The 16,980-nt window shown below is 45.5% G+C and overlaps 1 protein-coding gene across 1 annotated transcript in view; it reads left to right on the plus strand.

Moving 5' to 3' along the window:
• The window catches only part of GABRG1 (gamma-aminobutyric acid type A receptor subunit gamma1), a 358,052-nt gene that overhangs the window by 240,680 nt on the left and 100,392 nt on the right, over positions 1-16,980 (plus strand). Inside the window, exon 7 of the mRNA XM_069201737.1 lies at positions 15,765-15,917. Within this exon, the coding sequence (XP_069057838.1) occupies positions 15,765-15,917 (153 nt within the window). The remainder of the gene's footprint in view (positions 1-15,764; positions 15,918-16,980) is intronic.

Below are 16,980 nucleotides of genomic sequence, written 5' to 3' on the forward strand. Positions count from 1 at the left end.
ATTCTTTCTTCCCACCTTGGGGATTAGGTTTGGGCACCAGTACCACTGGACTGGACCAAGGACTATCAGAGGGCTCAATTACCTTGAGCTCCAACATCTTAGCCACTTCAGCTTTGATGCTGGCCTTGACCTGGTCAGACAGCCTGTACAGCTTGTTCTTGACAGGCAAGCTGTCACCAGTGTCAACGTCATGGACACACCAATTGGTGAGTCCAGGGGTCAGGGAGAACAGACTAGCAAACTGTTCCAGAACTTGTTTGCAGTCTTTTTGTTGCTGGTCTGTCAACTTGGGAGAGAGTACCACTCCCTCCACTGACCCATCTTGTGCCTTTGAGGACAGGAGGTCTGGCAGAGGTTCACCCTCCTCCTCCTTCCCTTCATCAGTGACCATCATCATGGTCATGTCTGCCCTGTCCTGGTGGGGTTTCATCCTGTTAACATGCAGGATCCTGTGAGGATTCCTGGGGGTGCCAAGGTCCACCAAGTAGGTGACCTCACCTTTTTTCTCCAGAATTGAATAGGGCCCAGTCCATTTGGCCTGAAGTGCCCTAGGAGCCATGGGCTCCAAAACCCACACCAGCTGTCCTGGGTGATACTCAGGCATGGTAGCCTTCTGATCATGCCAGAGCTTCATGAGCTCCTGGCTGGCCTCCAGGTTTCTGCTTGCCTTCTTCATGTACTCAGCCATGCGTGACCGCAGGCCCAGCACATAATCTAGCACATTCTCCTTGGACTCTTTGAGAGGCTTTTCCCAAGACTCTCTCACCAAGCACAATGGGCCTCTTACTGGGTGCCCAAACAGTAACTCAAAGGGGCTGAATCCAACCCCCTTTTGTGGCACCTCTCTGTAGGCAAACAGCATGCATGGGAGGAGGACATCCCATCTCCTCCTGAGTTTGTTAGACAAACCCATGATCATGCCCTTCAGGGTCTTATTAAATCTTTCCACCAGACCATTGGTCTGTGGATGATAGGGGGTGGTGAACTTATAAGTAACACCACACTCATCCCAAATGGCTTTCAGATAGGCTGACATAAAGTTTGTGCCCCTATCTGAGACCACCTCCTTTGGGAACCCCACTCTGGTGAACAAACCAAGCAGGGCCCTAGCCACTGTGGGAGCAGTGACTGTCCGGAGGGGTATTGCCTCAGGGTACCTGGTGGCATGGTCCACAACCACCACAATGTACCTGTTACCTGAGGCAGTTGGTGGGTCTAGGGGACCAACAATGTCAATCCCCACCCGCTCAAAGGGAGTCCCAACCACTGGCAGTGGTATCAAGGGAGCTTTTGGCTTGCGCCCTGTCTTGCCACTGGCTTGGCAGGTGACACAGGAGCTGCAAAACTCCCTGACTTTTTCTGACATTTGGGGCCAATAAAAATGGTTGACCAGCCTGTTCCAGGTCTTGGTCTGTCCCAAATGTCCAGCTAAGGGGATATCATGGCTTAAGGTAAGGAGGAATTCTCTATCCTTCTGGGGGACCACTACTCTCCTGGTAGCCCCTGGTTTGAGGGCTCTTGCCTCAGTGTAGAGAACTCCATCCTCCCAGTAAACCTGTGGGTCCCACTGGTATCCCCTTGTTCTTGCCTGGCAGCAGTCTGCCTCAGGCCCTCAAGAGTGGGACACTCTCTTTGTCCCTGGCACAAATCTTCTCTGGTGGGCCCACCTGCCCCTTGCAGTTCTGCCAAGTCAGGCAGAGCTTGCAGGGGAAGTGTCCCTCCCTCAGAGGTCAGATCCTCCCCCTCAGGGTTGGATTCCTGCTGACCCTCTGTACTTGTAGGGGCTGGCAAGCCAGTCCCAGTGCCCTTTCTCTTTTTCTTGGAGGATTGGCCCATTGTTCCAGGGTCCAAGTGTCCAGCACTTCCCTGTTGTGCTGCCTGTGACCTGGTCACAGCACACACCCATTCAGGGAGGTCCAGCATCTGTGCATGGACCCTTCTCTCCACCTCTGACCATTCAGATGCTTTAAGATTATTTCCCAGCAGACACTCTACTGGGAGGGCAGGAGCTACAGCTACCTTCTTAGGGCCAGTCACACCTCCCCATTCCAGACTCACCATGGCCATGGGATGGAGTTTGGTTCTGCTATCTGCATAAGTCACTTGGTGGAAGACACCAGGTAAGACCTGTTCTGGAGAAACCAGCTTCTCTGTGACCATTGTCACACTGGCTCCTGTATCTCTTAGAGCTTCCACCTCAGTCCCATTGACTTTAGGCCTCTGCCTATACCTCTCCATGATGGGAGGTAAGGTGGCCATAGTTGCAATGTCCACCCCACCCACGGATACTAAGGTGACCTCTGTGTACCCTGATTCCAGCCCTGGGCCAACTTCCACCCCCAACCCTACACTAGCAATCCCCTGGGATTGCCCACCAGTGGGGGGCTTCTTGGAGCAGATAGCATCTCCTCTTTTGTGTCCAGGTTGATGACACTCAAAATACTTGCCGGCCTTAGCAAGCTCCTGAAACCTTCCTGCTTTAGCAGGATCATAATTCTTTCCCTGATACCCTTTCCCTTTAAAAGTGAAATGGCTCGGGGCTCCCCCACCCTGAGAAGTTTTTGGGGACTCTTGTGAGGACTCCTTGGGTTTTTTATCATCTTTCCCTTGGTTCTTCCCCTGAGAAGAACCATGTCCTCCTTTTTTCTGATCACCCCCTGGGGGTTTCTGGTTAACCCTAGTTCTTAACCAGTCATCTGCTGCCTCCCCCAGCTCTCTGGGGTTGGTCAACTTAGAGTCAACTAGATACTGGCGGAGCTTCTCTTGGACACAATTGGTTAGAAGGTGCTCCCTCATAATCAAATTGTACAGCCCCTCAAAGCTACTTACTTTGTTGCCCTGTATCCAGCCCTCCAGTGCCTTTACTGAAATGTCCACAAAGTCCACCCAGGACTGGGTGCTTGTCTTTTGGGTGTCCCTAAACTTGAGCCTATACTGCTCTGAGGTCAGACCAAACTTTTTAGTCAAGCAACTCTTCATACTGGGGTATGAGTCTGCATCCTCCCCCCTCATGGTTAGGAGCCTATCCCTCCCAGAGTTGGGAACTAACTCCCAAAGAAGTGAACCCCAGTACTGAGGCTTGACTCTCCTCATCTGGAGGGCCCTCTCAAAGGCCCCCAGCCACTTATCTATATCATCCCCCTCTACATAGGCAGGAACCACCCCTTTGGGTAATCTGGGGGAAAAAACCCCAACCAGGGACACCTCAGCTTCTTTATCGCTGCCACCATCTCTTTTCTCCTTGTTTGCCCACTTTTTCTTTTCTAGGGCCAGCTTGTCTGCTTCCAAAGCTATGTATGCTAGCTGGGCCTCCAGCTCTCTTTCCCTGATGGATGGGTTCTCTCCTCCTGAAAGGACCCCCTTCCCACCACTAGCTTTGGGTCTGCCCCTAGTGACTGTATTTACTGAGGACCGTTCTTCCTCATCCTCACTTAGGCTCAGATGCCCTTCCTCCCCTGAGTGGATAGAGCTAATATCCTCGCCTTTTTCTCTCTCCTCTGGAGCTTCCTCTGAGCCTAGCTCTTGGGTCTCAGCCCATGCTGTCAGGGATTTGATCAGGACTTGCTTCCTGAGGTCAGTGGTTGCAGGCAACCCTCTTTCAGGACACAACCCCCTAAGCTGGACTACTGTCAGTGTGGGTAGGCTAGCCAGATCAAGCTCCATGGTTCCCTAGTTTTGTGTCAACAAAAACTTTTTGCAGAAATTGGAAACAATAATTTAGAAAAATTACAAAAATTCAATAATAGAAATTAATCCAAATTAAAAAAAAATATATATATTTTTTTTGGCACTAAGACAATTTAAAGGATTTTTAATTTGTTTTACTTAAAACTGTAACGTGATACTGAACACAAGTACAGGATCCCACCGCTGCCACCAAAAATGTTGGAAAATGGGTTATTGGTAAGGGCAGGTAGGTACCTACACCTAGCAACAAGCCACTAACCTCCACTTAGGTCCAGGTAGGTCTCAGTAAATTAACCCCAGCTCAACCCTTGGTAGCTTGGCAACGAGCGTCAAGGCTTAACTTAGGAGACTGTGTGTAAAGCATTCAAATATCACAAAACAGTAATTAAATAAAACACAGGAAACAGTTTAAAAATCCAAAACCAATTTATAAAAATAGTTTATATTTTTATCTTTAAAATGACACAAAAACGAATAAAATCGGATAAAGGGAACCGGAGATATGAATTTTTAAAGAATGATTATTTTTCTAGCGCTTAGAAACAAAAAGTGCCAATCGGGTCATCTGGTTGCACCTCGACCGGGGCAAAGTCAAACTTTCAGGCCGACCGTGATGGAGCCCTGCTCGGCTACAGGTCGCGGGAGGCCTCGTTTAAAAAGTTACCTTCTGACTTAGTCTTTATTTTGAAGATTTTCTTCAGCGGGACGAACCTACCAGTCCTATCCGACCTCCTGGAGCCCTTCTCCGGATACGCGATGCTGGATTCCTCGGTGGAGATTTTTACCTTCGGACTTAGTCGTTTTTTCGAGGTGAAAATCCTTCGACCGGGGTAAACCTGGATCTTGATCCGACGTCCATGGAGCCCTTCTCGGATACGATGGCTGGGAGGTCCCGGTCAACTTTTTACCTTCGGACTTAGTCTCTTTTTCGGAGATTTTTCTTTACCGGGACGAACCACCAAATCAGGCCGGGTCGCGGTTGAGGCAAGCCGGCTAGAATTTCCGCGGCAGGTCTGTCCCTCTATGGAGCTTTTTTACAAAAATTCTCAAATCTTCTCCAAACTTCTGGGGCTTCACCCAGATGTTCTTTTAAGGTTCTTTTGGGGTCCACAGCTCACCCCAAGGGTCCAGAAGTTCTGAGATGGTCCTTGGGGGGTGCGGACTACCACTCCCAGAATGCACCTGGCGCAAACTCCTTTTTGGCCACTGGACAGTGGTCAGCTGGTCACTTTCTTCAGATGTTGGTGCAGGGGACTCTGGATAGCAATTTTTCACCTGAAGCAAACAGGGAGTCCCTCCTTGAACCAGTTGAAGCCAGGCAAAGTCTTTCTTGTGGTGAAGCCCAAGTGTGCAGCTGGTGCAGTCCTTCTGAGTGCAGGTTCCAGGTGCAGGCCAGGGGTCCAGCAGGGCAGTCCTTCTTCTCCTTTAGTTCTTTTCTTGTTGAATTCTGGTGGGGATCTGAGGTGTGGGTGCAGGTCTGCCAGTGTTATCCTTGCTCCTGGGTGAAAAGCAGGGGGGTCCTGGTTCTCCAATCAGGTACAGGATCGTCCCCCTGTGATGACCACTTCCTGGGAAGTGTGGCAAAAATCCATCCCAGTGGGCAACATTCTCTAAAAATCCAACATGGCTGAATCTGATTTTTGGAGGTTACATCTGGCTGAGCCCACCCACTGGTGTGGCTAAAAATCATAAACACACCCCTCTCCTGCCCTCTCCTAATCTAATCAAGGGGGCACCTAGCTGTCTGGGGTTGCAGGATGTGGGGGTGTTGCTGGTTGCTCCAAATGTCCTTCTCTGCCTTTGAAGACCAGTTTGGCAGCCCTCCCCCTTCCTGCCTCACCATCTGCTGAGGGGAGATTCTCTCCCACAAGCACATTCCTTTGTGTGAAGCCAGGCCACTTCACACCTCATCAAGGCAGCTTGCCTAAGCTGCTACAGGCTGGCCAATCAGAGCACAGCAGCAAAAACAATGCAGGGCTGAAATTGGCAACTTTTTAGGGAAAGTCTATAACTCTTTACCTGAACAAGTTATATTAAATCCAATAACTGGAAGTTGTGGGATTTATTACAACAATTAATTTGATACCAAATTCTTGGTATGCATCTTTTAAGGAGACTTTAAAATTTAAAACAAAGTCTCCCCATTTTAGCCTATGAAGGCCATTTACTTCAATGAGGGGAAAACGAATTTGGCTGTTTTTACCTCACCAGGGTTTATAAATCTATTTTTATAAAGTCCCTGCTTATAGTTACATGGCACCCAGCCCTAGGGGCACATAGGGCACACCTTAGGGGTGACTTATATGTAAAAATAAGGTAGTTTAAGACTTTGGAACTACTTTTAATTCCAAAGTCGAATTTGCATATAACTTTAATTTAAAAGCAGCCAGCAAGGCAGGCCTGCCTTTAAAATGACACTGGGCACCTCAGCAGTGCACCTAGGTGTGCACCACCTATGCTGTGGTCCCTAAACCTACATGCCCTACCATATACTAGGGACTTATAGGTAGGTTAACTTAGACAATTATAATTAGCCTAATTTGCATATCCATTTTACACAGAGCACTGGCCCTGGGACTGGTAAGCAGTTACCCAGGGCACAGCCAAGAGTCAGTAACCACCAGTACCTGTCCAAAAAGTGTGGGGGTGACCAGGGCAAAAAGGAGGACTTTCCTAAAATATGTCAGCATTGGTATTGTGTAATGTTGATGTTGGGGAATGTGTACTACATTGGATTGCAATGATGGTCCTAGCAGTGTTCCATTTACTCTTCTGATTGTGAGGGTGAATTTCACTAGCCGGGGACATATGTCCTCCCCCTCAATGCTGTTGTCTGAGCAGTATGACATTTGGGATGTTGCATGGTGTCATTGGAGCTATTGTGACCCAGGCACAGGGTGGACCCTGACATATGCAGCATGGGTATGACATTAGTGCTGTGTGCCTCATAATGTTTATGACAATGGCACATGTTTGTAGAAATTATGGACAATCACATTTGACAGGATTGGAACATTTTTATTGATCACAGGGGATTGATAACATTGTCATCCTGAACCCTCTAATTTGGGTGTGTTTGATCCATGGGGACGTTACCGCCATTAGCTACTTGACCTGCACACACAGCAGAGGTGGTAGTGGCAACTGTTGTCAGTCTTAAATTCCACTTGCAGATATGGCCTGAGACTGTTAATTGAGCCCTAGTTCATGTAGGGAGAATAACATCTGGCGTGTGACAGCAGGCCAGTTTTACGTTGTACCCTACCCTCCTGGACTGGCTTTACCTTTCCAACATCCTTGGCATGGCAGCATACTTCCATGCAAAGGTTGTTGGTGTAGTGTAGTACTGTGCCCCAGGTTTCCTCTGAACAGACCATGCCCCTGTGCCGTGCCCCTTTACCCATGCCACTCCCTGAATATCATGACTTACATGCATTGTGTAGTAGGTATGTCCCCCCCTGCTTACAGTTAACATTTGTGCATTTTAATTCCCCAGGCGACTTACCCTGCATCTGTGTTGTCTCCTGGTAGTCTCCGCTGTCCTGTCCTTGAATCCCTGTGATGATCTCCTAAGGGATGACAGCTGCCACCATCTCCTCCATGTGGTCCAGGGCCTCCTGCAGTGCTGGACTCCCACCTCCAGTCTGTAGTACTGCCTTCCTGTTCCTGGCCATCTTTTCCTTGGTCCTGCGCTTGCAGTCATGCCAGCGTTTCTTGCACTCGATGGCTGTTCTCCGTACTTCTGCCACACTGTTTATCCTGTCAACAATTTGTTTCCATATTGCCGCTCTCCTACTGATTGGCAACTTTGAGGTGACAAACAGTTGGTGCTGGTGGTCCATCACCTCTTTCACCAGAATTTCCTGCTCCTCTGCACTGAAGCAACACTTTCTTTTCTTCTTTTCCCTGTCCTGGGTCTTCTGAGGGTCCTCCTGGCTGGTTCCTGGTCTGTTGTCATCTTCATGGGGTCTGTGCAAGCATCTGGGATCCATTTTGGCTCTCCTTAGCACATTTTGCTGTGTTTGCGCCGCTTTTTGACGTGATTGCGTCAAAAAACGGCACGTATCCGGTTTGCGACATCGTAAACCGGCTCACAGTCATTTTCACTGCGTTAATGTAGTTTTTCTTTACGACGTGACGTATTGGTTTGAGTAAAAAAAAATGATTCACACCAGTTGTTTGAGCCGCCATGCGACACCCGAGTGGCACAAAGATATGGCGTTAGCCGGCGGTAAATATTTTGACGCAAAACTGTGTTGGTGCAGTTTTGCGTCAGAAAGTATATATATGGCCCCAAGTTTGTTAAAACATTATGAATGGTGCTTTTATAAGTTTGATAAAACATTAGCCCTTTTATTCAACTGAAGCATAAGTACCATATACTATAAACAGTGAGGGACCTTGTAATATCCGATGAACGACAGACAGAGGCAGAGAGGAAACTTCTTTTTGTGGATTTTCTTTCCATAAATACAGGATCCATGGGGAATCGCTGTTTACCAGGCGAAGTGCAGGAACCAACTGTCTTTACCTGGCAAGCAGGATTCCACATGAGAACAATGCATACATCAAAGAGACACGTAACATTCTACAAGATAGAAATGGAAAAATAAATAATAAAACGGAGAGTAGATACTACAACACCTCCTTCCCATATAACAAATCAATGTAAATCGTAGTCTTGGAGGCGTACAGGCAATCTACTAATTTTGTTGCTTCTAATAACATCAGGCACATGTTGAGAATATTTTGCATTAGGATGAGAAGTAGGAGAAACAAAATCACCATGGTCCACAACATCACACGTGTGTTGAACAACCTCAGTGGTGTATCCATCGGAAGGAGCATCTTTTGTCACATTGACATTACAAGGATCAAGAGGTGGAGCAGTATCAGGAGATGGAGATGTAGTGTTGTCAATACAGACGTTGTCAAGTTAAACAAAAAACTGAACCTTCATCAAAACAAACATGAGTACTATTATAAACTTGTGCCTGCACATCTGAAATATGAACAAGTCTAGACTTATTCCAACAACCCTTGCCACATACTAGAACAGCATTCTTTGTGACTTTTTCTATTTTAACAGGAAGTGTCAATGTAGATTCCCCTTTCTTCACTTTAAAAGGTTTCTTAATAAGAACCCAACCTCCCACACAAAACTCTCTATTATTAGTATGTCTAGAGGAATCAAAATACTCTTTTTGTTTCTTCTGCCTGTTCTCCACTATCTCCCTCACAGAGAATGCAGAGCTATTATGCTTAGGAATTGCTGAATGCAAGGAGTCCAGCCAACTGGGTACTACTCTTGATCTACATTTCCTTCCTCTCGGCAACTCAAAAGGAGTAATTCCAGTAGTGGAATGAGGGGTGGAGTGCTAACCTGCAATTTTCTTCCTCAGGAAATCTTCAACATCAATTCCCGAAGAAAAAGCAGACTGTATTCCATCTTTAATAAAACGGTTCGCCCTCTCCATCAAACCATTCACGGAAGGACTATATAGAGCAACTTGCAAGTGAGTGATATTGTAGCTGGCGAATGGGAGGCCAAGCTTTCTTTGAAAACTCCATAACCTTCAATAAAATGTCATCGCTAGCAGTAGTATTCACCCATTCAATCTCGGAAATAGATCCGTTAAGATCATTTACAGCATCAATACCAGAAACAACACATTCATACTCCTCCTGGATACTTTCTGAAAAAGGCAGAGGCACATGTGAAAGACAGTCAGCCTGAAAATTCTTCCCTCCTTGAATATACTTGATAGTGAAGTCATATTCCTGCATTTTAGAAAGTAAACAAACGAGACGAGTAGAAGCCTTGCCTAGACCATCACCATTCAACAAAAAGACAAGAGGTTTGTGGTCAGTGTGTATTTCAAAAGAATTACCCCGTAAATATGTTTTGATTTTTTGAACAGCCCAAACACAAGCTAGCGCTTCCCTCTCTATAGTACGGCAGTTAGTTTCTGCTTCCAACAGAGCTCTGGAAGCAAACGCTATGGTGATGAGTTTACCATTAACAGATTGATTGAACACAGCTCCAATGCCCTTTGCACTAGCATCAACTGTAATGATACATTTACCTTCAGGAATAAAGGAACTTAAAGCAGGGGCATCACAAACTAGATGTTTGAGTTTCGTGAATGCTGTTTCGATATCAGAAGTCCAAAGAAATCTAACTCCTTTTTTAACAAGTCCCTCAATGGTTGTACAAGTATGGCATATTCGGGGACAAAACTGGCATAATATTCGCACAAACCTAAAAAGGACCTGAGAGCATCCTTATTATCAGGAGCTGGTGCTTTAAGGATTGCTTCTAAATTGCAGGACTTGGGTTTAATACCTCCAGCAGAGATGGTGTGTCCTAAATAATCCAATTGTTGAACAGAAAATTTACATTTTTCTGGCTTGACTGTTACACCAGTGTCCTCTAAAATACGTAATACTTTACTCAGAAATTCCCAATGCTGTTCTTTACTATCCGTGAAAACAAGAATATCGTCCTGGAAGGCCTGAACATTGGACATGTTAGAAAATAGAACATCCATTGCCTTTTAAAAAACACTCGCAACAGATGCAAGCCCAAAAGGAAGTCTGAGATATTTGTAAGCTCCAAAAGGTGTTACAAAGGTGGTGAGTTCTTGGGATTCTAAACTCAATGCTATTTGATGATAAGCAGAGTGCAAATCGATTGCAGAAAAATATTTTGCACTTCCAATATTGGCTAACATCTCTTGAATGCGTGGTAAAGGATGGCAATCAATGATAATATTGTTGTTTAAGGATCTCAAGTCAACACAGAGACGTAACTCTCCAGACTTTCTTAAGCTAGAACAATAGGTGAAACCCATTCTGACGAGTCTGGGGGAGAAATAACACCTTCCTGAGTAAGAATACTCAAGAGTTTTTTAAAATCATTTCTTACACTAATAGGTACTGGTCTCACCTTGTGTTTGACAGGAATGGCATTTCTTTCACTCTGATGACATGTTCAAATCCTTTCATTGAGCCAATCTCATTTTTGAAAAGATTGGGAAATTTTGAGATTAATGTGGGTAAAACATCATCCCCAACATCTAAAGATAAGATGGGCATACTACCCAAAACAATGGGATTGTCTTCACCAGGTCTCAGTTGTAAGCTTAACTTGGCTAAAATCCATCCAACCTACTAAATCTCTGCCATCTACAGCAACATACACTTTAGTCCAGGTGTCTCTACCAAGGACGCTAAGAAGTGCATGAAAGTAACATAATAGATGAATTTCCTTGTCCCCAAATGCTTTGGGGTTAATGTCTGGTTGCTGCAATTTGACAGAGTCATGCCACAAGTAGAAGAATGTCCTATCTGCTAAAACTGTGATATGCGCTCCAGAATCTGCCCTCACAGTAATGGATTTACCATTAACGAGAGCTTGACACAAGGGACCATTAATCTTGACATCTTTTTGAACATTTTGAATGGTAAAAAGCACATTCGTTAATTTATTGGTACACTCCTGCATATCACTATTAGCATCACTAGGAATATTAACATTGTGTATTCTGACAAATGACCCAGCGGATTGAGACCTACAGACAGCTTGAAAATATCCAATTTTACTACACTTAGTGCACTTCTTACCAATAGCCGGGCATGCAGGATTGTTGCCTAAATGACTCTTGGAACCACAATGATAACACAATAATTGTTTCTTTCTTTTTTTTGTTGTCCTCATGGTTCTAGCAGATACTGAATCATTCTCAGAAATATAAGAAACTGGTGATAGACCTCCATGAGTATTCATAACTTGAGTAGAAATCATGGATCTTTCTATACTTTTAGCAATGTCTATGACTTCAGACAATGAAGGACTCCTACAAGTGAGTAGTCTTTCTTGCATTTTTTAGAAAAACAATTAAAGACAAATTGATCTCTAATGTACGTGTCCAGACAATTTTCAAATTCGCAAGATGAAGCCAAAATGCGTAAAGCAGCTGTGTATTCCTCAACAGATTCATCAGGAAACTGCTTCCGTTTAAAAAAACTGTGTCTTTCTAAGAGTACACTTGCCTCATCGGAATACTGTTTTTTAAATCTTTCCTTAGCTTCTAAATATACGTCCCAGTCACTATCACCCCCAGAATTAGTAATTAGGGGAAGATTGTCGAATACCTTTTGACCTTCAATGCCTGGATGACTAAACAACAAAGCTAATTTCCTAGCAGGACTGTAGTGAAGGGCATCAATAGCTAGTAAATAGTTCTAAAAAATACGTACCCATTGTTTGGATTTGATTTCTGGTCTGCAAGATTTTTGCAAAAAAGGTGGTGGATGAATCACATTTTCATTAGTAGCCATAATATGAATAAGTAACAAAAACAAGATAAATAAAACTGTAAAACACAAAACAAACAAGAAATATAGTAAGAAAATAAGAAACAGAAATGCACAGATTATGTTGAAGTAACAAGGTATCTTAAATCTAATTCAGTATGGTGTGCGCATAGTCACACTACTAGAAGTCACCAAAAATTGTCCTCTAACAGGCTTGTAAGGTGTGCACATCACCATTGTTGGACCTGGCTTTTTGACAGGGTCATCCCCAAACTTTTTGCCTTCCTCCTTCTCTTTTTCTGACCTCATTTTTGCTGGCTTTTAGACTCTGTGCACTTTACCACTGCTAACCAGTGCTAAAGTGCATATGCTCTCTCCCCTTTTAAACATGGTAACTTTGGATCATACCTGATTGGACTATTTAATTTACTTATAAGCCCCTAGTAATGTGCACTATATGTGCCTAGGGCCTGTAGATTAAATGCTACTATTGGGCCTGCAGCACTGGTTGTGCCACCCACTTAAGTAGCCCCCTTAACCTTGTCTCAGGCCTGCCATTGAAAGGCCTGTGTGTGCAGTTTCACTGCCACAGCGACTTGGCATTTAAAAGTACTTGCCAAGCCTAGAACTCCCCTTTTTCTACATATAAGTCACCCCTAATGGGTGCCCTAGGTAACCCCTAGGGCAGGGTGCTGTGTGGGTAAAATTCAGGACATGTACCTGTGTAGTTATATGTCCTGGTAGTGTAAAACTCCTAAATTCGTTTTTACACTACTGTGAGGCCTGCTCCATTCATAGGCTAACATTGGGGCTGCCCTCATACATTGTTGAAGTGGCAGCTGCTGATCTGAAAGGAGCAGGAAGGTCATATTTAGTATGGCCAGAATGGTAATACAAAATCCTGCTGACTGGTGAAGTCGGATTTAATATTACTATTCTAGAAATGCCACTTTTAGAAAGTGAGCATTTCTTTGCACTTAAATCTTTCTGTGCCTTACAATCCACGTCTGGCTGGGCTTGGTTGACAGTTCCTTGTGCATTCACTCAGACACACCCCAAACACAGGGTACTCAGCCTCACTTGCATACATCTGCATTTTGAATGGGTCTTCCTGGGCTGGGAGGGTGGAGGGCCTGCTCTCACACAAAGGACTGCCACACCCCCTACTGGGACCCTGGCCGACAGGATTGAACTGAAAGGGGACCTGGTGCACTTCTTAGCCACTCTTTGAAGTCTCCCCCACTTCAAAGGCACATTTGGGTATAAAACAGGGCCTCTGCCCTACCTCATCAGACACTTGCTGGAGAAGAAACCTGAACCAGAAACTACATCCTTCCAAGAAGAACTGCCTGGCTGATCAAAGGACTCACCTGTCTGCTTTCTACAAAGGACTGCTGCCTTGCTGTTGGCCTGCTGCCTAGCTGAACTCTTGTCTGGCTGTGAAAGTGCTATCCAAGGGCTTGGATAGAGCTTGCCTCCTGTTCCCTGAAGTCTCAGGACCAAAAAGACTTCTCTTTTTCACTTGGACGCTTCGTGCGCCGAAATTTTCAACGCACAGCTTGTTCCGCGGTGAGAAAAACGCTGCACACCGACGCTGATCGACGCAACGCCTTCGGGACGACCGGAACTTCGACGCACGGCCTCGCAAGGACAACGCCGCCCGACCTCCAGAGGAGAAATCGATGCGACGCCTGCCGTGAGTGTGAAACTTCGACGCACCGCCCCGCAGAACGACGCGCAGCCGGAAAACAAGCAGGAGAATCCACGCACAGACCCGGGACATCTGGTAATCCCCGCGACCCATAGAAAGAGACTGTCCGCGCGCCGGAAAACGACGCACGTCTTACCCGCGTGAAAAATAACGACGCAAGTCCGTGTGTGCTGGGGAGAAATCGACGCACACACTATTTTTCCACATATCTCTTCTTCTGTGGCCCTTTGCGGAGATTTTCCACTCCAAACCAGGTACTTTGTGCTTGAAAGAGACTTTGTTTACTTTTTAAAGACTTAAGACACTTTATATCACTTTTTAGTGATATCTTCACAAATTCACATTGCAACTTTATTCGTTTTGACCTACAAGTATCCTGATAAGTATTATATATTTTTCTAAACACTGTGTGGTGTATTTTTGTGGTGCTATATGGTGGTATTGTATGATTTATTGCACAAATACTTTACACATTGCCTTCTAAGTTAAGCCTGACTGCTCAGGCCAAGCTGCCAGAGGGTGGGCACAGGCTAATTTTGGATTGTGTGTGACTTACCCTGACTAGAGTGAGGGTTCTTGCTTGGACAGAGGGTAACCTGACTGCCAACCAAAAACCCCATTTCTAACAACCGTTAATTGTACTCTACCAGGCTTGTGTGCGCATCAAGAGTCTGTCAAAAGATCAGTCAGCAGTATATTTTCTTCTTTAATATAGATCCTCACGTAGAAAATATGGTGTGCGCGTCACCGCGCATTCAGAACAAGGAACAACAGTAATTAAGGTGTGGTGTGCGCATCACCGCGTATTCAGTACAAACCAAACAGGAATTCTTGCAGTAAGATGAAGAAGGGCAGCAGTGTCAGCGGTGTCAGCGGCTGCACCCAGAAGTAGTGGTGTGCGCATGACCGCGCATTTGGTCCGATGAAAATTACCCAATTAAGGGTGAAGCTCCATGGAAACAATGCTGAAATCTGGCATGCGTATTCAGACCAACGAGTGTTGCCCCTTTAATAGTGAAGCTCCTTTAAGTTCAACGCGCAGGAAGAAGACAGTGTAACAATGTCAGCGGCTGCACGTAAAGGAAGTGTTGCGCGCAACAAGGGAGAATAGCGCGGTGTGCACTGAGTGCCCGAGAGCAGCCGGCTGTTGAAAAGAATGTAGGCCACAAGTCGAAAGAGGCAAAGTCCGTCGAGGGAATGGAGAAGGTAAAGAACTCTCCCTCGATATGTCCTTCCAAAGTAAATAACTTAAGCGCCCAAGTTATAAAAGAAAATTTATTTATTTCCTTCGAAACAAATGTGCAGTCCAATAAGGAATCCTGTGGGTCCTGAAACACGACCGCAGGCAGAGATGAAGGGAATATGGAAATTTTTACCCCACTCCTGGTACCAAAATGTAACATCCGATGAACGACAGACGAAGGCAGAGAGGAAACTTCTTTTTGTGGAGTTTATTTCCATAAATACAGGACCCACGGAGAATCGCTGTTTACCAGGCGAAGTGCAGGAACCAACTGCCTTTACCTGGCAAGCAGGATTCCACATGAGAACAATGCATACATCATAGAGGCACGTAACATTCTACAAGATAGAAATGGAAAAAGAAATAATAAAACAGGGAGTAGATACTACAGAGCTATTCAAAACGGTCAATATAATTACATAGGGTGAACTGACAAAGACAGGTGAGTATTCATTTAATTGGTTTGGAAATCACAACACCAATATTTTATTTTTATTGTTTTTAACTTGATATTATATGATTGTATGTCATGGGAAATATTTCAAATTTTGACGATTACATTTTAAGTGCGAGCTGACAATAAATTTGGAATTTGGAAATCATGTTAATAAATAAACAATTCCCCATATTTTCTTTTCACTGGAACATATTTGAAAATGTGTCTGAATCACAGTGAAAAAAATACAAAACACTTTTGGAGATGTAACAAATGCGTTTTTTGGGGTGGCATCAAAACAAATATTAACTAGAAAGCCCTGTTTTGTGAAGTGCTCATTATAAAATGCTTTTTTTTTTTTTTTTCAGGGGATTATGTTACTATGACAATTTTCTTTGATCTGAGCCGACGTATGGGGTATTTCACTATCCAGACATATATCCCTTGCATACTGACTGTTGTGCTTTCATGGGTATCTTTTTGGATCAATAAAGATGCAGTGCCCGCGAGGACGTCATTGGGTAAGAACATTTTGTAAATTACTTGGGAGTATGCCCAGGGCTATTTTGTTGAAACCAAAACAAAAGAAGTAATACTAAAATCAAGTGCACAATATATTTTCTCAGGATCAGAGGTGCAATGCAAGCCCTGAAGCACTTGCTGTACAAGGACAACTCCCCCCACACCCTTGCCGGGCCCCATTCATCCCAACCCCCATCGGTATCTGTCAGATATGGAAGCGGAAGGGGCCCCTAACCAAATTCTACATGAGTATCCTACCGTTTTGTGTTGCAACTGGTCTGGATATGATAGCCATACCACTGTAACATGAAAAGACAAAAATGACCAGAGTTTGTAGTTGATCAGTGTAAGAAATAAGGTCTTTGGTTGGCAGTCAGGTTGGCCTAGGAGTGACCCCCCCAGAAGACAACATGGTAGGGGCACTGTTAGCAGTAGCCCCTCCCTCCAGGTCAGGGGGGACACCCTGAACCTGGCCTTCCAACCCAGGGTTCTGCACCCCCCCTCAGGGAGAGTACCCCTAGAAATCACATCAGGGGGGTGATGGGGCAAACCACCCCCCCTTCAGGTCAGGGTTTACCCCTGCACCTGAACCTCCAGTCCAGGGTCTGTACCCTCAGACTGGACCACTGCCTGGCAACCCAGGGCTTCCTGGGGGGCATACCTACCCCCTACCAGGTCAGAGTTTAACCCCTGAACTTGGTCATCCAATCCTGATTCACCACCCTGTGGTTGAACCACTCCCTGGCACACCAGGACTTCCAGGGGGACACACTTACCCCCCTCAAGGGACACTTCATCCCCAAGGGCCACAAAAGAGTCTGGCTGACGCAGGTCTCCTGACCCCTGCCCATCTGGCAGAGTCTGGATTCCCCCAACCCAGAAATGGTCTCACCAAGGTCATTTCTGGGGGGCTCTGCTACCCCCTTTCAACCCTCTGTCTCACTAGGAGTGGTACTGCCAGACACCAGAACTGGTGGGACACTGGCTACAGCCGCCCACTCAGTTCTCCTGACACTGTGTGGTCTCCCTCAGCAGATGGCCCTACGATACAGGCTAGGCTCC

The sequence above is a fragment of the Pleurodeles waltl genome, chromosome 1_2 (genome assembly GCF_031143425.1).
Source record: "Pleurodeles waltl isolate 20211129_DDA chromosome 1_2, aPleWal1.hap1.20221129, whole genome shotgun sequence".
Classification (NCBI taxonomy): Eukaryota; Metazoa; Chordata; class Amphibia; order Caudata; family Salamandridae; genus Pleurodeles; species Pleurodeles waltl.